The 24619-nt window shown below is 47.5% G+C and overlaps 1 protein-coding gene across 8 annotated transcripts in view; it reads right to left on the bottom strand.

Moving 5' to 3' along the window:
- Window positions 1-24619, bottom strand: part of SMARCA2 (SWI/SNF related, matrix associated, actin dependent regulator of chromatin, subfamily a, member 2) — a 179595-nt gene that overhangs the window by 78965 nt on the left and 76011 nt on the right. For all 8 annotated transcript variants that reach the window (XM_059411931.1, XM_059411934.1, XM_059411932.1 and 5 more), the window contains exons 20-26: window positions 23701-23808; window positions 22995-23081; window positions 19475-19521; window positions 17177-17343; window positions 11317-11480; window positions 5835-6062; window positions 2023-2100 (exon numbers count right to left, since the gene is read on the bottom strand). In XM_059411931.1, the coding sequence (XP_059267914.1) occupies window positions 2023-2100; window positions 5835-6062; window positions 11317-11480; window positions 17177-17343; window positions 19475-19521; window positions 22995-23081; window positions 23701-23808 (879 nt within the window). The remainder of the gene's footprint in view (window positions 1-2022; window positions 2101-5834; window positions 6063-11316; window positions 11481-17176; window positions 17344-19474; window positions 19522-22994; window positions 23082-23700; window positions 23809-24619) is intronic.

Raw genomic sequence — 24619 nt, 5'->3', positions numbered from 1 at the left:
ATGTTTGCTTCCTCTGTGGATCGCTAACGTCCCTCAGTAGAGAACAGGCTATAAAGGGAGGGACCAACAGTTTAAGTTAATAAATTTCATTTTTATGGGTGCCTGGGTGGCTCAGTGGGTTAAGCCTTTGCTTTTGGCTCAGGTCATGATCTCAGGGTCCTGGGATCGAGTCCCGCATCAGGCTCTCTGCTCAGCGGGGAGCCTGCTTCCCTTCCTCTCTCTCTCTGCCTGCCTCTCTGCCTACTTGTGATCTCTGTCTGTCAAATAAATAAATAAAATCTCAAAAAAAAAAAAAAAAGAAATTTTGGTTTTAGGAACACCCTACATGGACCCTGCTGTTATATGATCCTGTTGCATCATTTTGATATAAAATGGCCCAACCCGGGGAGGGCGGTGCATGAGGGTAGGGGGAAGAACACATTCCAGGGTGGGAATCAGTCCCAGGGCGACCTAAAACTCCCCTCAGAGAGAATTAAGTGTCTTTTTATCTTGAATCGTTATGTGTGGACACAATGACTGTTCCCTAGACAAAAATTACAAAATCCCCCCCCCAAAAAGAAAAAAAAGTAAGCCTCCACACAGCTAGAACTCCCTTCTCGGACTGTCTGCACAAGAAAACAGAGAACGCAAATCCTGTGGGTCATATCTGGCCCAGGGTCCCGTTTTGTTTGGCACGCAGCATTAGATCATAATAAAAAACTGAATTTAGCCGCAAACATTTTGAAATCCAGCAATCACACAAAAAACCTAGATTTCCAGCTTCTCTTGGCAATCTGGAGTTCCCGGCTCCGTGGGGCTTGGGGCCCTGTCCCCCTCAGACAGAGCAGCTCCAGGTTACCACCGCCACCCCCTCCCCTACCCCTCCACTCGCCTCACTCCTGCAAACTGCGTGTCTGACACCTGAGGGCACTCAGACTGGGGGCCGGGGGGCTCCACGTTACAGCTCACATTCATCCTCTCATTCGGCCATCAAACTAAATGTCAGGAAGAGCCGCATGATTGACGGTAGTGGAGGGGCCTGGCACCTTGTCTATGTCCTAATCCACACGGACATCGTCTCAAGGCCCTACATTTTGCAAAGGCCGCCATTCATTCAGTCGGTATTTGTTAAGCAAGTGCTACGTGCCGCGAGCTGTTCTGAGCGCCGGGGAAGCAGAGATAGTTACCCACGTGCCCTGAGAATGGAATAAAACAGCCCTCCTCAGGCCTCCTTCGCTTGCCAAAGGGACTTGCTTCCGCACGTCCTGACCTTGCGGCAGGCCATGCACACAAATCGAATGCAGATTTCCGCAAATTACCCATGACTACCTACGCAGCGTGGACCATCGAGGTTGAAACTGTGGATGTTAAACCCTCAAATGTCAAGGTTCTAGTCTACCTGTCCGGACCAGTGAAATCCAACTGACTCTTTCACTGAAAGGTGACACATCAAAGCTGCACCTTGAGATGCTTCTGGAAGGTTCCGGTTCCCTTCAGCAGGCTCCCGTCACTGTTAAGAAGAGGCATGACCCTGTTGTTGGGTCGCCGTGGGGCATGTTTGTTGTGACCCAGTGGGGAGACAGCAAGGGAATGGCTACAGACCACCTACAGAAGCCGGGCAGGTTTCCCGGAAGACGCTGGCTTGGAATTAGAAATGAGCCAGGAAGGGGGCAAGCAGGTGAGCGGCGCGGGTGGGAATCTGTGGCAAAGCTGTGGACCACATGGCCTGTCCAGAGGGCACAGCTGCTACTAAGCCCTGGCCAACTGCTTCCACACAGAGACGTGGGCCTGGTATTGCCTATTCTCCTTTTTCAAGAGAAGCCAGAAATCAGGATTCTTTTTATGTTGGCAACAAATTGGAAATTTAAAAAAAAAAACCCTGCGTGGGCCAAACAAAATATGTCTGCAGGCTAAACCCAGCCAGTTTGCAGCCTCTGAACTGAAGGGAAGTCACAGGCTTCACAAATGAAATGCCGCTGGGGCCCGTGGGCTCCGGACACCTCGGGTCAACAGAGAAAGGGGCATGAGTTCCTATGACATTACCATAAAGAGATCAAATTCTTCTTCTCGTCGAGCAATCATTTGGTTCAGGGTCTCATCGTCGGGCACTTCATCTTCTTCCTGGGGTCAAGAACACAAGGACTTAGCAGGCTTTAAGGAAGAGCTTGGACAAGTGGGGCAAGGGACCAAGGAGTCACGTGGGTCTGTCCTGCAGACCACAGCCAGAAAGCAAAGACAGTGTCACTGGGTGTGTTCTTTGCCATCATTATTTCACAAGGCATTCAAACCATCTTCCCTGAGAAAAATCGGTTTGTAAAGAAAACATGGGAAATGACGAAAAACCCGGGGCTTGGGGGGCATGGATCTTGATTCCGTTACTTTTAAAACAAAGATACTTAACGTCTCCCCACCTCAATGACCTCATCTGTAAAATGGGTATGGCATTTACTCTGAAGATAAGTTGCAACATTTAAGTACGGAAACGCACAGGGGAAAGCGCCTAACATAAATTCTTTTACTTCTATTAATCTCAATCTTCATGTAAGTGCTGATTTTCGAAGCCTTACAAAACCCACAAATAGCTGATAGTTTGTGACTAGGCACAGAGCAAGACCTTAAAATTACACAGGTCAAATGCAGAGCCTTTGAGATACGTATCATCAGTGTCTTTCAGTGGGAATTCTTATGCTAATGGTTAAAGCTGCGGATGGGACAATTCAGAATGTAGCTATCACAACCCCCCACAAACTATCTTTAATTAAAAAAAATTAAATTAAGCAGAGAAAGCAGGTACACAAGGGCTAACATTTCCTTTTTATATTGTGTTAGACCAAGGCACATGCTCTCTCTGCAAATTCCTCAGAAACCCAGTTCTCCAGCTTCCTAGAAATGTGATGACTTCCATACTTGAAGAAAAACACGATTTTAAAAGTTGGGCAGAAGCTGCAGAACTTACCTTCCAAAATTATTTTTATCATATGCTGGCTAAGCGTGTTAAAAATTGAACGGAGAATTTCAGTGTATTAGCAGGGCGAGGAAGGAGGAAAACCCAGAACTTCAAACATCCAATTTCCCAAATTATACATTCACAACGAGGGACCTTGTTCTAGAAACAGTGTGAGTGTACGAGTGGCTTAAATGAGATAACTCGGGCGCTTCCCAAGATAATGTCTGATGTGCTGTGTTAGAAATGAATGCATTTCCATAACGCAAAACTCTAATGATTCAAGCTAATAATTACTTCTAAAAAGCTTTCTATGCTAGTTCATCTCTAGACTGATTAAAGTCAATTTGTCTCAATATTCTATTTCATCTGACAAAGACTAGCTGGCAGGGGGCTGATACTTCACCATACAAAGAATCTGGTTAACGGATCCTTTGGTGAAAATGTGCTCTGCTTTGCCCACTCTATACCCAGAATCGCATACTGTCCACTTATTGTCTACACAATAGAGGACTCTGACTTCCCTGTGATTAGGATGAAAAGATTCTCTTACGGGGCGCCTGCCTTCAGTTCAGGTCATGGTCTCAGGGTCCTGGGATCGAGCCCCGCATCAGGCTCTCTGCTCAGTGGGGAGCCTGCTTCCCTTCCTCTCTCTCTGCCTGCCTCTCTGTTTACTTGTGATCTCTGTCTGTCAAATAAATAAATATAATCTTAAAAAAAGGAAAAAAAAAAAGATTCTCTCGTAAACTGGCAAGAAGACTTCTTAAAGTGGCCTGATCTTCCTAGAGACTGGAATGCCTCAGAGGCGGGTGAAATCCTTTCCTGGACTCTTTGTACCTTAGTCCTTCCTGGCCTGTCAACCAGGCAGATAGTGGCCTTAATATCTGGTACCAGAGGCCTTGACTGTGGTCTGTCAGTGTCCCCCAACATCTTCACATCCCGAAGTCCACCCAGAAAATGGTACCATGTCTGACACACTCACAGCCTGGAAGGAGCTTGGAGCCCCAGCAAGACTGCTCGTAAAGATCCCACTCCAGCTCCCCACCCCAACGGCCCCCAGGGCTGGGAGATACTGACATGTCCCCGCAGCCTAGGAGGGAGAGAAAGTTCCAGGCTACCTTGCGCCCCATCTAACCCAGGCCAGCTTCTGTTTTCCCAAGGCCTCCACAAAACAAATGAAGCAAAAGCACAGTGGAGGCCTTGGGCTGAGTGTCAGCTCTGCCCACACCTGCTTTGGGAATGCATGTATCACAGGTCCCTCTTTCTTTTACATTCCCAGGTGTGTAAACCATAACAACAACAACACAATCACCCAAAAACCTGATTCTAAATTAGTACCAAATACTTAATTCCAAGAAGTCGAAACTGTATCACATATTCAGTTTCAAGAATCAGAGTGGTAAACTATTTGAGATCAAAACTTTAAAAATGTGTGTCAAGGTAGGAATGCAGGTGCACACCTACTGTTCATTATTTTAATGGAATCACATACATAGCTCATCCAATACAGAAGACAAGTCAGGAAGAAGCACCCTAGAAAAATGCTCTTCAGTGTGTGGAAAACTTTATTTCAGGATTCATTTAAATATCAAAATCTACTTCGTATTTAAGACTCTGTTTCAGGAAAAAAAAAAGTACGGGAGGCTTTTAAAAGAATTTGCCTTATAATTTATAGGAGATTTCAAAAACCTATATCCTACAGAAGGCAAAGTCAAGCTGCATCTAATATATGCAATGAGAAGAGTTCTCCGCTGGTCGCTGTAAGGTCAACCCGCTCTTCAGTTTACAAATATGGGGACATCAAACCAAACGTGTCCTTCCCAAGACAACCCTGTGATAAGGATGGGTGCTGGAACTTTTGCGCAGTTTTCTAGACTACCTTGGAACTATGTCTTTCAATCTCTTTCAAATCCATTTGGGTTGAAAATTTAGTACGGAATTAATAAAACTGGCGGGGCGCCTGGGTGGCTCAGTCAGTGAAGCATCTGCTTTCGGCTCAGGTCATGATCCCAGGGTCCTGGGATCGAGCCCCAACTCAGCTCCTGGCTCAGCGAGGTCTCGGCTTCTCCCTCTTCCTCTGCCCTTCCTCCTGCTATGCTCTCTCTCTCTCTCTAATAAATAAATAAAATCTAAAAAAAAAAAAATTGCCCAAACTGGCAATCTAAAAAAACAAACAACAAACAAAAAACAAGTGATGACCTGAAGACTCCCCCCTTAGAGAAACATAAGTAATGTGTTCTTTGAACAACTTTGCCAAGGAAAAAAAAAAAGAGGTTCTTTACTTTTCTTTTTCTTTCTTTCTTTCTTTCTTTTTTTTTTTTTAAACTGGTCATTTTCTCAGCCATTCATCGGCTTTTACAGAAAAATCCCAATTGGAGGTCAATGTCATGCTTTTCAAATAGGAGTAAACAGGTTAAGGTGGTTGTGAGGGCTCGTCCTACAAGCATACCGAGGTGGGTAATTGAAAGGCAAAAGGCAACAGAGGGCCCCGGGGGATGGCAGAGAGAAAGGGCTAGGAGGGGCCCTTCCTCCCCAGGGGTCTTGTCTCAAAGGCTGGTTTTGTCCCCACCAGCCTCCTGCCCTAGGGGCCGGCCTGTAGTTCTGCGTGCGCCCTACAGAGGGCAGTATTTATAACACGATCCAGCCCCACGCCTGGGTTGCATCTCTGGGGAGAAACCTGGGAAGAAGGCTGTCCTGGCTGAGCCTCATGGTCCCTCTAGCAGATGCTTCCCAAGGCCCTGGCTTGGATAACTTTCAGAGGCTTTCTGGGCTTGGGATGGAAGATAGCAGCTAATTTATTCATTTTAATTAACGCCAGCCCAGGAAATTCTTTAAAGAACAGAGGTCATTCTTAATCCTCCGGAGACAGAAGGTCACCGTCGGATCTCATGCACTCGGCTTTCTGTAATACCTCATTTTCCTCCTCGTGCTCCAGGATGGCCTGCAGGAATGCCCTCCGCTCGTGGCTCGAGGACTTCTGATCGAACATGCCTGCCTGGATCACTTTCTGATCCACGTTCAGCTTGTACTTGGCGGCGGCGAGAATCTTTTCCTCCACGCTGTTCACGGTGCACAGCCTCAGCACCCGGACCTCATTCTGCTGACCGATGCGGTGAGCTCGGTCCTGCGCTTGCAGATCCTGTGCGGGACAAGGACAGGCCGTGAGTGGCACCCGTGCCCGTGAGCAGAGCCTGCCCCAGACGGGAGGGAGGGCTATTTCACCACCCGCAGGCATCGAAGATTCTGCTTTCATTGCTCGTTCCTGCCTAACGGAGGGAAGCTGGGCTCCGCAGAGCTCCGTTCACCATCAGGCCTAGTCCCCAGCTAAACAACAAAACAAACAAAACTCAATACATTTGATATCAGAATTAGGACTCTGATATTACCTACAAGTGACCTTAAATTGCAAGAAATCATGGACACTGATATCAAGTGTTCAAGAAGATTTTTAAAAACAGTCATGAATTACACACACACACACACGTGCGTGTGCGCGCACCGCACATACAGGGGTTGCTCAGGGGACAGATCTCCTGGCATCTAAACCCACCTGAGACGCAATCTTCAGTTTGGGGAATGAAAAGGATTGCCAGTATAATACTAAATGGATCACATTTTGGGGGGCAGAAATCTGGCAGTGTGTATCAAAGGTGTGAAAACTGGGGATGATCCTTGACTCCTGAAATTGTACTTCCAGCAACTTTTCCTATGGGAATAATCATGGATATGTACCAAGATTTACAAGGGTATGCGTCTCGCTGTTAAGTATTATTTACAATTTTTAAAAAGCAGAATAAAAAACCAACAATAACAGATTGGTTAAAATAATTCGTCTTTGTAATGTTAAGTACCATATACTATATACTGTATAGTACCATACAAAATCAACTAGAAATTTAGTGACACAGAGCTATAAGTAAAAACTACAAGTTACATATGAGTAGGTACATGAGGACCCAGATCAGGAAAAGGCAGGCGGGGACATGCCATTGATACTGACATTCCCAAGTAATGAGAGAACAGTTACTATTACATTCTCCTCCTTTTATGTTCAAATGGTTTAACTTTTTTTTTTTCTGCTTTAAACATATATTATTCTTAGAAGAAGAAAAAGGTTTTAATGAAATCTTTCAATAAAAACCTTCCCTAAACCTGAGGCCAAGTTACCTGATTTTAATGCTGCACAATAAAACCTTCTCAGTCTGTCACTGTCACTCCTTCTGGCCCAGGCGACAGTCTCTGCGCCCATGCTAAGGAGTGATTTCCACGTGTCCCCCCATTAGACCTGTTTACATTTTTAGGCCAAAAGACTGTCCCTTGTATCCCGCATCCCGATTTTACACAGAGCTGATACTCCACAGCTCTAAGCTCATCCCCTGGACCGTGTGAGTTTCCTGGTCGTGCATGTGGCATAGGTGACAACGGGTCAAAGTCCACCCAGGAGATACCCCATCTTTGCTGCAGGGACCTCTATGATTAAAAGACTAATGAGGCAGGGCACCTGGGTGGCTCTGTGGTTTAAGCGTCTACCTTCGGCTCAGGTCATGATCTCAGGGTCCTGGGATCGAGTCCCGCATCGGGCTCTCTGCTCAGCAGGGAGCCTGCTTCCCCCCCTCTCTCTCTGCCTGCCTCTCTGCCTACTTGTGGTCTCTGTCAAATACATAAATAAAATCTTAAAAAAAAAAGACTAATGAGGCAAAAATTGTTCCTCAGAAGATGTCTGAATAATGTCAAATATCAGACGACTGACCCCTGAACACAGCCAGCACGCATCCAGATCAGATGTTTTTCCAAAGAGGAGAAAGTGAGGGAGGTAAGTAAAATCCAAAGTTGGGGTGGGGGGAGGAGGCAGAGCCCTACACATCATTTATAAGACCTTGGTTCAATCATCTCTCTCAACGCACGCTCACCAGCACGGGGAGGCAGTGACCAAGATGGCGAATTGTGTGCTGTCAACTCTGGGTTATCTTCTAGAACAGGGGTCAGGGAACTGTTTCTGTAACGGGCCCAAGAGTTAAGTTTCTATGAATAATAAATATTCTAGGTTGTCTGGGCCCAGAGCAAACACTCAGCACCTGTTCTCACCAAAAAGCTCATCATCATCTTCTTTTTCCCCCATTTTACATTTTTCTACTTAAAAACGGGGGAAAACCATTCTGAGCTCACTGGTCTTACGAAAGCCCCCCGGTCTGAGTTTGCTGACTTCTACCATAGAAGATGCTGATAAATCACAAAAATATTGAGATCCAGGTGACAGAAGACTATGACAGGCAAGGAAGCAGAGGGCCTGGGGCATCTACACAGTGGGGGGTCTTAAGTTCGTGAGTCCCTGCCAGCTGGCTGCAATGAGGGGTTTTGTTTTGTGGGGCTGGCAGTGGTGTGTTGTGTCTCTAAAGCCATTTATCTATTTGGAAAGCAGCAAAAATTAGTGTTTCTAGGCTGAAGCAGTTTACGGAATGTAAGCCTCTGAGTCTCTAAGTCAAAATGGGGAGGGGTTGTATGTGGTGCCGTTACTGGATGGATTCTTCAATACTTTTGAGGTCTTAGGGATCAGACGCTTCATCACGCTCAGCAGGTGTGACTGTACCTGAAGACAAGGACGTAGTCTGGGAAGAGGGCCTCCCTGGTAACAGTCTGAACAACTCAACCCCAATAGTAAGGGCACTAACCCACGGTTCCAATCCACAGTTTGGAAAATGAGAGCCTCGGTAATCCCGCAGGATTTTACTGCTAATGCCACATGTGTATGTTCAAACTTTCCTTCTAACAAGAGCCCCCAGCCAGCGACTTGTATGCCTCTCTCATCTTCAGTCTGTCAACTTCTGTCGAACAGAACCACTATTTGGTCAATATGCCTTAATTTTGATTCAACGTGACAAAGAATTACTACAAATGCCTTCGCCCCCCAATGCAAGTTGAAACCAACATGGTAAAAAGAGCTCCATGACTTTCACCTTGGGGACCATGCAACCTTCATGCAAGGGTATAGGGTAGAAAGAGCCCAAGATTCACACCCAGACAGACACGGACAAGTTGCTACTGACTGGTTTCCTTACGTGGAAGGTACTTCGAGAACTAGGTACGAAATTTGCAAACTGCCTTGTAGCATCTAGTGGAGTTTGCTGCTTAATCAAAGTTAGTTCCTTACCTTGTATATGGAAAATCAATACCACTCAAAGATCAATGACTTCTGAAAATGAAAAAAAAAAAAAAAAAAAAAGTTCTGCCCAAACTTATGGCCACATTTAAGTGAAGACATGAAAGATATGTTCAGCCCAGTTCCCCAAATCAGGTGCCAGTGAAATCTACCTATGGCAGATAAAAGCATTTGGAGAAATATATGGTCCATGGGCCGGGAACCGGTAGTGAATTAGACCAGGGGAAGTCTGAGGTCCTGTGTGTTTTGTTTGCCTAAGTTTTAGTTCAAATACAAAGAAAGGTGAATGAATTGTTCTGGAGTTCCCCCCTGTAGTTAAGGGTTATAAGCTGGTGTGTGTGTGTGTGTGTGAGAGAGAGAGAGATAGAGAGAGAGAGATGGGGGAGAAAGGCAGGGGGAGTCAAAGAGACAGAGACGGAAGGAGAAACAGAAGGGGAAGAGGAAAGACAGAGGAAGAGACAAAGGGAGAGACAGAGAGACAGGCACGGACGGCCCAGCATCCTTTCCCTGGTAGATCAGCATGTCTAGAGGCAGTGAATGCCCCGGCACTTGGAATCCACTCTGCCAACGCAGGTGGTCAGCCGAGAAGCCACAGATGTATTTACCTCCAAAGACAAAATCCAGCGAACCCTCCAATCACCTAGAGACAAGCTAGAATTTTTTTTTTCCCGTTCAGGAAAGATTTAGGCAACAGATGTAGGGGGATATAAACCACCCTGAACTCCCCGGGGAGGAGAAGAATCACATACTCCTCCCCTAGATGCCCAGCCGAGCCTCAGCGCCCGTGGGTCTGCAGCCACTCTTGAAATGCGGGACGGACGCTGAGTTCCCAACAGTGAACAAGAAAACTGCAGGTCTGCCACAGGAATAAGAATTGCACCTGTGCCCGGGGAATGCGATGTGGGCTATGGCAATATATAAAAAATATAAAAATATTTCCCAAAGACTTGGAACTAATATACTCTGCGCTGGTGGCTCCCGAACCCTTTCCAAGGTCCGGACGTTTGCAGAGAAATGTTCTTTACTGCGTTCACGGAGAACGGCTGGGGGCCACTGCAGGGGTTCAGTGGCCGTGGCCTCCCTGAGGCTCAGAATCATGGCTCTGAAATCAGTGGCCCTCAGCTAGGGCAGAAATGACGTAGAATCTCTGGGGAGCTTTTTGAATGTCTCCACAAGTCTGGGAAGTGCGTGCAAAATGGGGCATGGGGTGGCAGGGAATGGGAAGCAGGCGTGCATGCATTTTTAAAAAGCTCTCTCATCGTTCTGTGCATCCCACGACCGTTCCCTGCTCCAAATGATCCCGTAAGCCTTTTCGTCCCAGTCTGCATCGTGACCCGGTGAGACAACTGCTTGGCGTGTTTGCAGTGGGGGAAACTGAGGCTCAGGCCGCAGCCCAGGTGAAACTGATGTACGCCACCTCCCATTCCTACAGGAGAGCTGCGGTTTTCCCGTCGACTGTTTTGAATTCGCATGTGCTACAAAATGAATCAAACCCCGACGAACATCGTTCTACCTGGTTCCGCATGAGCAGGTGCCCTACCTCCGCAGGCCACGGAGGCAACCCCAGGAGAGCCACAAGAGACCCATTCTCTGGGGCATTTTGAACCATCAAAGCAGCCTCTAAAAAGGAGTACATTGATGCGTATATTGACCTGGCTCAAAGAACTCGGTAGTAGATGCTCCGTGGGACAGTCTTTGATGGCGATTTTAAACAAAACACACAGACTAAAAGAAAAACTACTAATTGTATACAAATATACTAATTGTTTGACCCTCAGCAACTTACGGCTTCTGGAAACTCCTTTTCTTGCCGGGAAAGGTGCATTTAGTGACATCAACAACCTTACAGGATTGGGAAAACGGAATGAACCAATGCCCATGAAGAGGCCGGCACAGAGTTGGGTGTAATAAATGTGAGTTGTTGCTGCTCTTGCTTCAGAGCCTTTGTGATTTATCCTGTAACCAAACATCCATCCCAGGAGATGGGCTGAAAATGGAGCAGAAACGGAATTTCTGGACCCCACACTGGAGCTTTTCAAAGGCACATCGAAGGCATGTGGACGACGTCTCACTACCTAGCCCCCGAGGGAGGCAAGCCAACAGCCGTCCTGAAGTGCACGGCCGTCTCCCCTCTGGGGCGACGGCTCCTTTAGAAATTGTTCTTGACACTGCTAGTCTTTCGGCCCCTGTAGCTCCAGAGGGGACACGGGGGCACCCGCCTCAGAGACAGACAGACCTGGTGAGGATTCCAGTCGCTGTCAAAGATGACCACGGTATCCGCTGCCTGCAGGTTCAAGCCCAGGCCGCCCGCTCGGGTGCTCAGCAGGAAGATGAAATACTGGGACCCGGGCTCGTTGAATTTCTTCAGCAACGCAGCGCGGTCCTCAGACTTGGTGGTGCCTGGGGGGAGAAGAAAAGTAAATTCGCCAGTGAACTCCCTCCCGAAAATGGCACCGAGCTAGAGAGATCGGCCGGCCTCCTGGAGAAACAGATGCCTGCTAGCATTAGTGAGGTAATCCCCTGAGGTTTCGGTTTTTTTTTTTTTTTTTTTTTTTTTACTTTTTGAAAGGAACTTCAGACATTTTGCAATTAAGAGAGGGGAGAGAGAGAGAGAGAGAGACTTTTCTTAAATCAAGAAGGAACACTGTCTACTACCCATTGTTTCAAAATGCTGGGTTTAAATACTCAGGACTGGGTATCTTTGTAACTCCACAAATTCCAGAACATTCTCACATTTAACCTAAAACTTAACGAAACATTTTCTAGATTTCTGTGCTTTAAAACACCAAATAATTTTTAAAAGCCCATCTACCAACACACACACACACACGCGCGCACACGTGCCTATCAACGAATACACACACACACACACACACCCCTACGAACATTATTGTACTGGTTTAAGGCAATTCGACCAACAGGCATTTAGAGGGAGAACTTGTTGATGCCAAGAGAGTGGGAAAAAAGGGAAACCGGTTTCTGCTGCATTTTACCGTTTGGATTGCTCCTGAGCGTGATCTGGCTGGGAAAAAACACAAAACCTGAAAGGAATATTTTTATCCCGATTAGCAAGACCTGAAGCCACAATAACCCCATGCATACCAGTACACACACATGGAAGCTCTTCAGGCTGCTTTGCACTGGCACATTCTGCTCTGCCGAGTTCCTAGGGTGCAGACCTGCGACCCAGCCCAGTGGTGGCATATAACCCAGGGGGCCTGAAGGGGCTCCACAATGGCTGGCGGGGGGGAGGGGTAAGTGGAGAGCATCAGACCCCCCGAGCAGGGCGAGCAGGTGCGGGGCCTGATATCCCCATACCCACCTCCCAAATTAGCCACTCAGCCACCGGTGTTGTAATGTCTTCTGGGGTGGCGGGGTTGGGGGGGAAGCACTGCTGCAGAGTTTTGAGAAAAGCTTGAGGCTGCTGGGAAGCAGATATGCAAGTCTCAGGATAGTTCCCAAACATCTGCTATACAAATATTATTTCCACTGGTGTTCTTGTTTTAAAGATAAAAACACACGAGCAACTTATTTCAGAGGATTAAAACATTTAGGTGAGGACAGTTTAGGAAATCATGTTACCCTGAGGGTCAAATACCCAAACACGGGTCCAGGGGGAGGGGGAGGGAGAGCCCTTCTTCCTGTGAATAAAAATGGTAAGTTCCCTCCTGAGGAGGAGGGGAAATTAAAAAAAAACAAGCCCAATTCCCCATATAGAGCAAATGGGGATTAGGACCAAGGGGCTTTGGGGGTTCTCCTCATTAAACAAAGCAGCCGTTCTGGAGAGCTCGTTTTGCTTTCTAAATGAGATTTCCAGTTGACCCACCTGGTCAAATCCTGCAGGGAGAACGGGCCAAGAGTTTAGGCTATTTTGGCGGCAGGGGGGTAGGGGGGAGAGCACCAAATGTGCTGAGTGAGGTCTCCACGCTGTGGGGCTCTTTTTTTTTTTTTTTTTTTTTTTTCTCTTTTCCTTTCAGAGTTGGCTTGCTGAGACCACAGTGACGGGTGTGTTCGCGATCTAACGGGGGACGGGCTCTGCGGCGTCGTGAGGCCGGCTCGCTGCTGTCGTCTTTCCAGGTGCCGTCATTAAAACAAAATGACTCAGGCGCAGCCACCGCTCACATGATTCGCCTCCGCCTTCAGCCAGAGGGAACGTCACAGAAACGACGGCAAAGGCACAAACGTTTCCAAAGTGAAGGCAAGGAGTTTCCAGAGACAAGGACGTCCGTTTCCGGACAGCAGGGCACAGTGAGGTTACAGGTTTGGTTTTTTTTTTTTTTAAGTATTTTTTTTTAAGGCTTTATTTATTTATTTGACAGAGAGAAATCAGAAGTAGGCAGAGAGCCAGGCGGAGAGAAAGGGGGAAGCAGGCTTCCATTGAGCGGAGAGCCCAATGTGGGGCTCGATCCCAAGACCCTGAGATCATGACCTGAGCCGAAGACAGAGGCTTAAACCACTGGGCCACCCAGGCGCCCCACAAGTTTGGTTTTAAATACACTGAAAACCAATTGGCTACTGGCCACATGGATTAAGCTATAAACTAAAGGGGCTCGGGGATATGCCTCCTGGGGATGAAAATAACCCTAAAGGCAAAATAAAGCACTGGAAAGCAAAAGAAACACCAAAAGGACTTGGTCAAAGGAGTTTTGGGGTCCTCCTCCGCCCCATAACTCAAGCAGAGACCAACCGTGTGTCTGGTACGAATTCATGCTAAGTAGCTGGGAATGTGATGAAAAAATCTATGATTAAATTACTTTTCATGCAAAAAACGAAGACCCTTCTAACGACGAGGTTCACAGTTTGCTGGGTTACCAATCCCATCAGTCACAGGTTCCCCAAGTCAGGATCTTTGCTCATCGTCAGCAATCTTGGGGAGAGCGCCTCAGGGCGACTCAAAGCGCTGTCGGTTTACCCCCAGAGCAAATAAATGCTCCTGGTACGCGGCACTTGACCTCGCACGCTCAGTAGGAGCGTCAGTTCCACGCTCCGTTAGACTTCTGAGGTAGAACGTAACCAAGAACACAACTAATAGCAAGTGCGATTGTGCTGAAAGTTGCAGAATGTGCCAGAAGGAACATGCTGCCAGGCTTTCATGATTACTAATTTTAACTTAGTTTCAGCTGCTTTGGGAAATTTTGTCTTCTGGGATGTAGCTGCACCACTTGGTCTCCCTCAAAAATCTTTTCCAGGGAAAACAAAGACTATAACGGGACGGTGCGGCCAAATCTGTTCACACAACCATCATCTTTGCAGGGGGGGAAGAATCCGTTTAGCTGTCATTGAGTGATTTTTTTTCCCCCACCATGAGGTCAAAAATCTGAGACGTCAAATTCAGCCACGGAAATCTGAAGTCATTTTAGCAAACGGGGGAAGAGGCAGGTGGTTGGAGGCTGGGGCACGTGTGTGAGCGTGGAGACCGAGGGGTTGCCCGGCGGTTCTCTCAGGCGCCTCCACAAAGGGCTGCTGTTTCTTGTGGGCAGAGCCTGTACTGTGTTCCCCACCGGTAACATTTTGTTACGAAGCTCGTCTACCTGTTGTCTCCTCCCGCCTAACAGTGAGGGCCCTGATGACAGGGACACAGCGGTTCCAGTCAGCTTGTACCTCGTTTCAATTCATCAATTTTAAAAATGCTGAGTAAGCTCGAAATCATTCTTGAAATGCTGCCACCAGGACAGCAGCCTGCATGGCCGGAGAGGGGACGTAGCTCCCTGCTCTGCTGAAACTCAGTCTGAACTACGCTGGCATCCGAGAGATCGAGGTTAGAACCTGGCTTCGCCGCTTGCGTCATGCGTAAGTTTGCGCGTGTCTCTAACTTACGCGTGTCTCTAAGCCTTTGTTTTCCCATCTCTGAAATGGGGAATCCTATTCATACCTTGGTAAAAGGGGCAGACGCAGCTTGTTTGCTGAGAACATTAGATCAGTAACGCACATGAAGCGCCCTGCTCGGTAGCCCACATGCAGCAGGCATCCCACCAACGTTACCTTTTATGACAATTATTATGAGTGAATAATGGAGACAGTCCGCCAGCAACGGCGACCTGTGAAGGACACTCTCTCAAGCTGGCAGGAGAACAAGAGATTTGTTTCAAGGAAAGCACTTCCTGCCAGCTTCCCAGACTCGAATACTCCAAGGCTGCAATCCTCCAAGAGCGGAGAGGCTACATTTGAAAAGCCACACAGTGAAACAGCAGCTAAGCGGGGCGCCAGGATGCCCCTCCCCTGGGCAGCTGGGAAGGCGGGCTTGCCCTCCGGAGGGGTGCTGACCTTGCCCCTCCTGGAGAAGGGATGGGAGAATCAGGTCGAAGGACAAAGGACGAGACGCAGTGCGGGAGATTGGCCAAAAGAGACAGACTGCGGACGGCAGAACTGTGTCACGATATCAAGAAGGAGCATTGACTCGGCCGTGAGTCTGTCTGCAGTGACTTCGGAGGGGAGAGGTAAAAAGCTTTTTCAAAATCAAGTCCATCTGAGGCATAATTAGTTCAAAAATTAGTAATACCCTAGGAGGTAGCCATACCCCCATGCCATAAAGAGAATTCATTTAAAAGATAAAATATAAAAAAATAAAAATATAAAAAATACATAAATATAAATACATATAAATATATATAATTAAGTAATATATTTATATATTACATAATATATCTACAAATTAAATAATATTAAATATATAGTTAAATATATAAAAATATATATAAATATAAATATTAAAAATAAAAATAAAAGAGACAGGAGGGCAAGTCTGAGGTTGGTGTGTGTCCAGTTCTATCTAATTCATGGCAACCAGCGGGACAGAATGTTGGACTGAACATAAAACAAAACCTTTTATTTATTTATTTTTGGTTTTGTTTTTAGTTTTCATTTTTTTTTTTTTTTTTAAAGGAGGGTCCATGCCCAGTGCAAAGCCAAACAAGGGGCTCAAACTCATGGCCCTGAGATCAAGACCCGAGCTTAGATCAGGAGTCAGAGGCTTCACCGACTGAGCCACTCGGGCTCCTAAAACAAAACCTTTTAAAGGAACATAAACTTTTAAATTTCCCACATAGCCATAACTTGAAGACTGCATCAGACAAAACCAGACAGTAGTAACACCATTACTGTTCTGTGTGCAAGGGACTCCATAGGGTCCTGGCTGTAAACCTGCTCTTATTCCCATGCACTGCTCTTTGAAAGTATTATCCCCTTGCCACAACATGGGGAATTTGGTATCTTTCAGCCTCAAAAATATTAGGGTTGGTATCAAAATCATATAGTACTTTTGGAAATAAATATCTCTAAATACATGTTTCCTTCCACTCTTTTTTTTTTTTTTTTTTTTTTATATAATCTTATTCACTTGAGAGAGAGAGGGAGAGCAGAGGAGCAGCAGAGGGAGAGGGAGAAGCCGGCTCCCCGCTGAGCAGGGAGCCCGATGTGGGGCTCGATCCTGGAACTTCGTGATCATGACCTGAGCCAAAGGCAGAGGCTGAACCAACGGAGCGCCCCCCCCCATTCATATTTTCTTACTGATTTTCCAAAAAGTGAAATACCAGGCAAATCAAGCAACTACTTCACATAGTTGTATAAAATCCAGGACACAATGGGGCCCTATCTCTTAATGCAGCATGGAGATATGTTCTACTTAGGAGAAGAAAGAAGCTTTAGCTATAATTCAGTATCATCCTAAATGAATGATTACAGTGTTACCAAAGAGAGGAGACACAGCCTTCATCCCTTTAAAATAAGCCTCAACAGAAAAAGCTCAGGGCTCATCAGAACATTCGGGAGGGCGCGTAGCTAACCCACCATCCCAAGAGCAGAGAGGGCTTTTAAATTTTAACTTAGTTTCTTTGAGTTTAATCGTGGCACTTATCAGTGCCTCTGAGTCCACTTGTGCTGGCTTGTCGGGGTTGGGGGGAGGGGGAGGCAAACAGCTGTGCCAGTGATGTCGGCTTATTTTAAGCTGGAGGATATAAAAAACGCTATCTGGCAAAGCTGCCCCTCACCCTGCTAGTTAACTCTCCAACAACTGGACCTAAGGGCCCCCTCACACACACACCCCCTCCCCCTGCACGCCCCATGGCCTGCCTTCCCAGCCTGATCCCTTTGGGACTCACCATCAAGGCGAAGGTACAGGAAGTTCCGAAAAGCAAAGTAATCCTCCATGATGGTCATGAGGGACGTCATCTGGCAGAAAAGCAGCACGCGGTGATTAGTTGCTCTCAGTTTTGGCAGAATACGATCAAGCAGCTCAAACTTTCCTGAGGCCCGATACAGCTCGGCCCTGAACCCAAAAAGGCAAAACCAGAAGACGGTGTTACTGCTGTCTTCTCCAAGGATCCAGGAGAGCCTGAATGAATGTGTGGATATCCACCCCAGAGCGATGGGGACAGGGCATGGAAGGAAACACTTCTCTACAAAACCCACAAAGAGTACGTTCCAGATGCTACGTATGGGGACTGATTCTGCAAAGAGAAGGAAATCCTTTCATGTTCCTAATACTTTCACTCTCTGTCTCTCTCTTTCTCTCTTATGCACACACATAGTCGCGAATCTGTTATATTTCCTTAAATTGCTACTTGGTAAGCCCGTAAAGTTACTAATTTAGGGCACTTAAGATGTGTCCAAATATTTCTTGAGCATCTACTACAACCTGCTGGGCACAATTCCAGGCACGTGTATAGGGATGGGAAAACAGAACCCCTGCCTTCCAAACGGCTAATTGCAAATTGTGATGAGCACTAAAGAGAAAAATAACAAGTTGCCATGAGACGACTCATAGCAACACAGGACATCTTTAAATCAGAGCAGGGTTTGGCAAATTTAGGGCCTGGCCCGCTGCCTGTTTTCGTAAATAGAGTTTGACTGGCGCGTAGCCAGGCTCACTCATTTCTGTTTTGTCTACGTGGTGGCTTTCATGCCACGCAATGGCAAAGCTGGGCCACAGACCTTTTGACCCACAAAGGCAAAAATATTTGAGATCTGGCCCTTTAGGGAAAAAAATTTCCCAGCCCTTGATGCAGGTGACCTTGATGAAGAGAGAACAATTGAGCAAAAACCTCAAACAATGAACAAGACAGCTGGCTAAAGCATGCGGGCTTGGAAGAGGAGGAGATTCCAGGAAGTGGGGAGAGTATGTGCAAAGGCCCCGTCGCATAAAAGAGGCTGGGGAGTCGGAGGAACTGAACATAAGCAACAGGGGAATTCTGGAGATGGGCCAGAGGGCCAGTGGGTGTGCGGGCTGGGGGGAGACAGAAGCCAGGCAACTCTTTAAGCCACACTGAGTGTGTTAGCTTTAAGTGCAACAGAAAGCCCCTGAAGGGTCTGAAACAGGGCAGTGGTGAGATCTGCCACCTCTATATGTCACCATGTACACTGTACAAATGGACTGGGGAGGGGACATGAGGTCTGGGTTATGCAGAAATTCAGATCACAAAGGGGATGGTGGGGGTGGTACCTGCTCTCAGAGTGTCAAGGAGCTAAAGCAGGGCCTTTGCTCCTTCATAATAAACTCCTCTCTTTTGTCAACAGGGATGTGATAAATTATTAAAACTTAATTGTCGGGTGGCTATGGCTGGCAGAACTCATCAGCGCACTCACTCGACACCACCACAACGGCTCATCAGCAACTGCTGGTAGCGTGCGCCGTCTCTAACGGACACATTCTCACGTGCATCTTCCCCACCTCTGTCCCCTGCTCCGGGGCTGTAGTGCTACTCTGCAACCCTGGCCCATCTCACAGCACCAGGCGTGGCCACGGGACCCGGAAGAGAGGGAAGTGAGCAGGAGCAGGACAGCCTCATGGCTCTGGTTCTAGGTGGGTCCCAGTCCTAGTTCTTAGCCCAGTGACACTGTCTGCCCTTGGGATCCAAGTGTGGCCCCCACATCCTAATAATCAATGTCCCGGGTACAAAACAGAGACTTTCTGTGAATACAAGCATCTTTTCCGTTGTTGTTGTAAGGATGGCCACTGCTCACAAAAAAACCCACTTCCTGTACGGACCATACTTTGATGAACGTAAAGTCACACATCTGAAGGGTGGATAAGACCTTTCCTCCCAACCGCGCACCTGTTAAGTATCGACTTGAAATTCAGTACGATCCATGGACTTTTGGCCCAAGCTACACTACTGGTTGTGAGTACAACTCTTCCAAGTTTCCAGCGCGTTTTTAGGACACGAGGTTACTATTAATTCTATTAAATGAGATCCATGTTCTTTGAATAGTGACTTGATCAAAGCATGCAGAAGTTAATGCCAGAGAGGGCTAATACCACTTCGGTTAGCAGCTCTGATGCTGAGGTGAGCGGTGGGCGCAGAAGGCTGGCAGTGTGTGATAGGAAACACTGGGGTGTGAAAAGTTTCGGGATGACCTACAAACCGTTTTTTGGAAGAAAGATAAATTTTAACATTTACCCATTGATGACCCCATTGGAATAGCCCAGGTGTTCAGCAAAGGATTCCTTTAAAAGAGAGAGGAGAAAAAAAATGATTAAAAAAAAACCCCACCCAGATATGTAAAATTATTAATTTAATAATTATTCTTTTGGTGAGGTCATCCCATTTATTTCTAGAGAATAGTTAAATAAAATAATCAGTAAGTATGAAAATACTCCTTAGATGATGAACCAGAAACTCAAGGTCTTTGAAGGCAGACTTTGAATGCAGACATAAACATGTCCTGGAGGTCCCATAAGTCTCCAGAATCTCATAGAGACGTCACGGTCAGTTCACACATCAGACAGTGATTAAGAATCTACTGACCCAGGGCTGAGCCAGGCAGGTGGGGGGGGGGGATCCAGAAAGAACTGAACTATCTGTCCCCTAGGAGTTTAGAGTCTAGACTAGAGAGAGGGCCTAACAGAAGCAAATGAGGATTCAGACGGACACGGAAATACACTGCAAAAATATTTAACAGGACAAGTCACGGTGACTGTATACTATATTCTAACTCTGAATTTCGAGAAATCCCGACAACCCTCCACACTATGCTTTTCTCTGTTACACATACGGCCCTCAGTGGACACACCGGCCGCTCCCTCAGGTGGCCGGGCCCCCGTCTTCAAAACACAGAACTTGAAATTTAAAATGAGAATTTTAGAATTTCCAATTGAATTTAAACTCCTGAATCATGTAATTCCTTCCTCACTGATCCTGTAGAAGAAATAAAGAACTGAAAATCCAGGCTGACTGGAGGGAACAGGCGACCATCTGTGGGGAAGGGAAGCATGTCACGCCTTCACACTGGCCGCCTGCTGTCTCCCTCCTCTGCTTCCTCTCCTTCCCTCAGCAGCAAAGCTTCTCCTCCCAGGGGACCAGCTCTCTTCCCCTTTGAGCTTTCCTCTCACGTCTGCTTACTGCCCATCGTTTACGGTGGGCTCTGAAAGTCACCACCGACGGACAACGGCCAGAAACCCCACTCTGACTCCAAGAGCCATGCCCTCCCTCTTCACCTGTAGCCACACCTTGCTACATTTTTGGGATCCATCCTTACCGCCTAAGCAGGACTATAAAAACCCGAGAGTGGTACATGTCTGTGCACGGTGATAAGTTTAGGGATTAGCATCATTTTTGTTGTTGTTGTTGTTTGTTTTTTTAAAGATTTTACTTATTTATTTGAGAAAGAGAGGGAAAGAGAGCACAAGCAGGGGGGGCCACAGGCAGGGATGAGAGAGAAGCAGGCTCCCCACCGAGCAGGGAGCCAGATGTGGGGCTCTATCCCAGGACCCCGAGATCAGCACTTGGGTCGAAGGCAGACGATTAACTGACTGAGCCCCCCAGGCGTCCCAGGGATCGGCACCCTTTTATAAAAAAATGTCTTCATTTTCTGGTTTGAAGGTCCCCAGGGGAACAGTGAGCCCAGCAGGGAAAGGGGGCTTCTGGGCCGATTTCCTGTGAACAGAGGTGACGTGCAAAGCATACAAAGACAGAGGCAAAATGCACACACCAGCCCTGAGCCAGAGCTGGGCCACGTGTGCCAAAGACTCTGGGTCTCATGGCTAGGAATATGCTTCCGAAAGTTTTTATGTTCAAAACAAGTTGCAAATCAGTCCGTCTCTCTACTGATGGCTATTTAGAATGGAAATATGCAAGGAATGGAGGGCAGGTTACTTAGGCTCAGCTCCCCGGCTCCCCGGGTTCTCCAGACAGAAGCCTGAGGACGGAAGGCTTCATCCCCCTTCTGACACGGTCTAGCACGTTTCAAAGGCTAATTCTTTGCATGACAACCAAAATGAAGTAAGACTGACACTTAATTTTCCTAACTTTAAAGTCCTCAAACCCTTCTATGAATCAGAATAAGTATCTCAAAATTGTTTTCGGGGAAGAAGGGGATGGGACGGGTTCACCTGCCCTGACGCTGGTCACTTTCATCATTTGACTTTTTTTTTTTTTTTTGGCTCCCATGAGCCACAGACCAATACAGAGCTGCTACTAATTCATCGATACCTTCTATCGTCTGAATCCTCATTTGCTTCTGTTAGGCCCTCTCTCTAGTCTAGATTCTAAACTCCTAGGGGACAGATAGTTCAGTTCTTTCTGGATCCCCACCCCCCCGCCACCTGCCTGGCTCAGCCCTGGGTCAGTAGATGCTTAATCACTGTCTGATGTGTGAACTGACCGTGACGTCTCTATGAGATTCTGGTATCGATACCTACTAATTCTCGATACCTTTGATATAGGTTATCAATTTTTAAGATGCTTCCTCTGTAATTTATATATTTTTGTTAAAGTTCTGCCTCTGCCAGTCCCATAGGCTATCAGCACGTGATGACGGGACAAGTGCACGGAAGTTTGGAGATGCGAAGAGATTTTCACCAGGTCATGGTTACAAAGTGGCCCAGGGACACAGCCTCCTTGTTGTACGTGGGATTCTCTTCACCCGAGTGTTTCAACAGCCGTGACTTTCCGTGGGATTTTATTTTCGTCGCTGGTCCTGCTGCTGTTGTCCACGGACTTGGGTGTAGAGCTTGCCCGCCTATAGACACCCTGCCCTCTGGATGTGGCGGCAACAGCCAGCTCAGGCTGGGACGGGTCCCCAGAGCAGGCATGCCGTGAAATACTCATCTGACAAGCGTGATGGCCCAAAATAAGGGAGGGGAAAAAAAACTGTCGAAGTCAAGACTATTTCAAAGGCAGGTGTGTTTCAACTTGATTTTTATACTGTAATTATTACAATTCTGAGTTCCCGGAACTTTCTTTTATGTCCCTTGTATTGAACCAGGGCAGGCGCCGGAGGGCTCGCTTGCACGCCGTGGCCAGGAGGCCCCACCACGACCCCATGTCTCGGCCGCTACACGCAACAGTGGGGCCTCTGGTGTGGCTCCTCTTCCCTCCTGCTCGGGTCAACGGCTCCCATGGGGCTGAAGTCCTGTCCATTTCGGAAAGTTATTTACATGCCGTGAACAGGCCAGAAAATGTGCTTGCCCCTAAAAATAGCTTTGTGAGGACCCGAGTGTCAGGATAAAAGCCGTTATGTCGGGATGGAAGCCAGAAAGGAGAAAGGCCGATCTACGGAGCCGAACCACAGGCAGCGTCTGTTACAAAGAAAATACTTCGAGGGCATCTTCCTCTCCAGTGGGTACAAACATGTCACCTCAGTATTTTTCATAGCCTCCTTCCTCCCGTTTCACAGCTCCTACCGTAACGAGGCCATTCACATCCTGTCCCCAGCCCACGGGACGAGCCCGAGCTTGCAGTGTCTTCTCGATGCTTCGAACTGTTGGTTCTAAAATTCCAGACGCTTCAGCGCTCGGTGCCAGGGAGGACGGGGAACCGGAACGTTCACGTGGGTCGATTCTCCTTGTCGAGCTTCAGAACACATCCTTCCAGCGTCCACAGCCAACTCGACCCTCTTTCTTTTCTCCTTTTTAAAAAAGTGGCGTGACTAGGAACAGGGCAGCTGGGATCAGGAGCGCAGTGGAGAACGTGGACTTACCTCGATGTGCTGGAACATATAGGGGTGATTGCAGATTTTTCTCAACTGCATGATGGTGTTCATGAGGGTCTTGGCACCTCCCTTCCCCTGAGGACAAGCGGGGAGAGCAAACACAGAACAAATCGTTAATTGACCGGATACCCCCCATTTCTTAAACAGGAGGCGTTTACGAAAGGGCCAGAGGTCTTCTCAGTAACCTACGCCTGTGGGGATCTGGAGGTCCTGTGCTATAAAAGTTTCTCAGTGACAGATACAACATCTTTCTCGTGACTAACTTGTGCTACAGGAGGGAGCCACACTGAGTTGATGGCTTGGTGACATGATCGACTGTTCCCCAGGATTCTGGGAAGACAGAAGCCTGGAACAGATAGATGCCCAGGGAGGGACACGGGATTTTAACACCTTCTAAGGTGCCCCCTGCCGACATTTAAGGGGAATATATTCCCTGTAGAATTGACATGAGCAGAGATAAAAGCTATTTTGGTGATATGGATGTACTCCACTACTCCTGCCCCGATGCAGTTAGCGATGAGGAGGTTATGAGGTTTCCTTTGGCAGCTACAGCAGCTACGGAAAAGGCCCAGAAATACGGTTGAGTAGATCAGCAGGAGCAGGGACACTTCCTGGGAGGATCCGACGTCACGGCCCAGGGCCCAGGGAAGACAGACACACCCCACGCTGCCTTGCATCATCTTCCGAAACGTACCTTCTTATCTTTCTCCGAACCATCCGTGAGGAGGATCCCTTTGGCTTGCATGTGGCGATAGAGAATTTTCTGCAGCGCGGACATGTCACACTTGATCACGTATTCCACCTGGGGGAGAGAAAACAGCGGGTGTGTTGGAGCGGGAGAGAGGAAGGGGCCTGTTCGGAGAAGACCACGGGGACGTGGCAGTGGGCGGCAGTCCTGGAACTCTGTGGTCCCTCCGTTTCCCCTCCCTGGATTCACGGAGTGCGGGTGGGCTGGGGGTGGCGGTGGAGACCATGGTCATCACTGCTAAAGGGACCATAACGATGGGGGGACCTGAAAAAGGATGTATGTGATCGAGGGTCACGTCTTCTGAAATTTCTTGACTTGCTCCATATTTGAGAGAGAGAGAGAGAGAGAGAGAGAGAGAGAGAAGCTTACAAACTTCAAATTCAAAGGTGCTCAATATAATTTCCTCCTAGTATTTCTTCCACTGCCCAGTATACCCCCTTTGATATAAGAGAAAAACACTGACTGTCTGATATCCCAAGACTTACTGTGTAAGACAATTTTTTTAAAAGATTTTATTTATTTATTTGACAGAGAGAGATCACAAGTGGACAGAGAGGCAGGCAGAGAGAGAAAGAGAGGGAAGCAGGCTCCCTGCTGAGCAGAGAGCCCAATGTGGGACTCGATCCCAGGACCCTGATATCATGACCTGAGCCGAAGGCGGCAGCTTAACCCACTGAGCCACTCAGGAGCCCCTGTAAGATGCTGTTGATAATTTATTTATTTGACAGAGAGAGAAAGAGAGAAAGAGAACAAGTAGACAGAGTGGCAGGCAGAGGGAGAGGGAGAAGCAGGCTCCCCGATAAGCTAGGAGCCCGATGCGGTCCTCGATCCCATGACCCCAGGATTATAAACCTGAGCTGAAGGC

The sequence above is a fragment of the Mustela nigripes genome, chromosome 9 (genome assembly GCF_022355385.1).
Source record: "Mustela nigripes isolate SB6536 chromosome 9, MUSNIG.SB6536, whole genome shotgun sequence".
Taxonomy (NCBI): domain Eukaryota; kingdom Metazoa; phylum Chordata; class Mammalia; order Carnivora; family Mustelidae; genus Mustela; species Mustela nigripes.
Note: the sequence above shows the minus strand (reverse complement) of the source record. Positions and strands in the feature narration are given on the sequence as shown.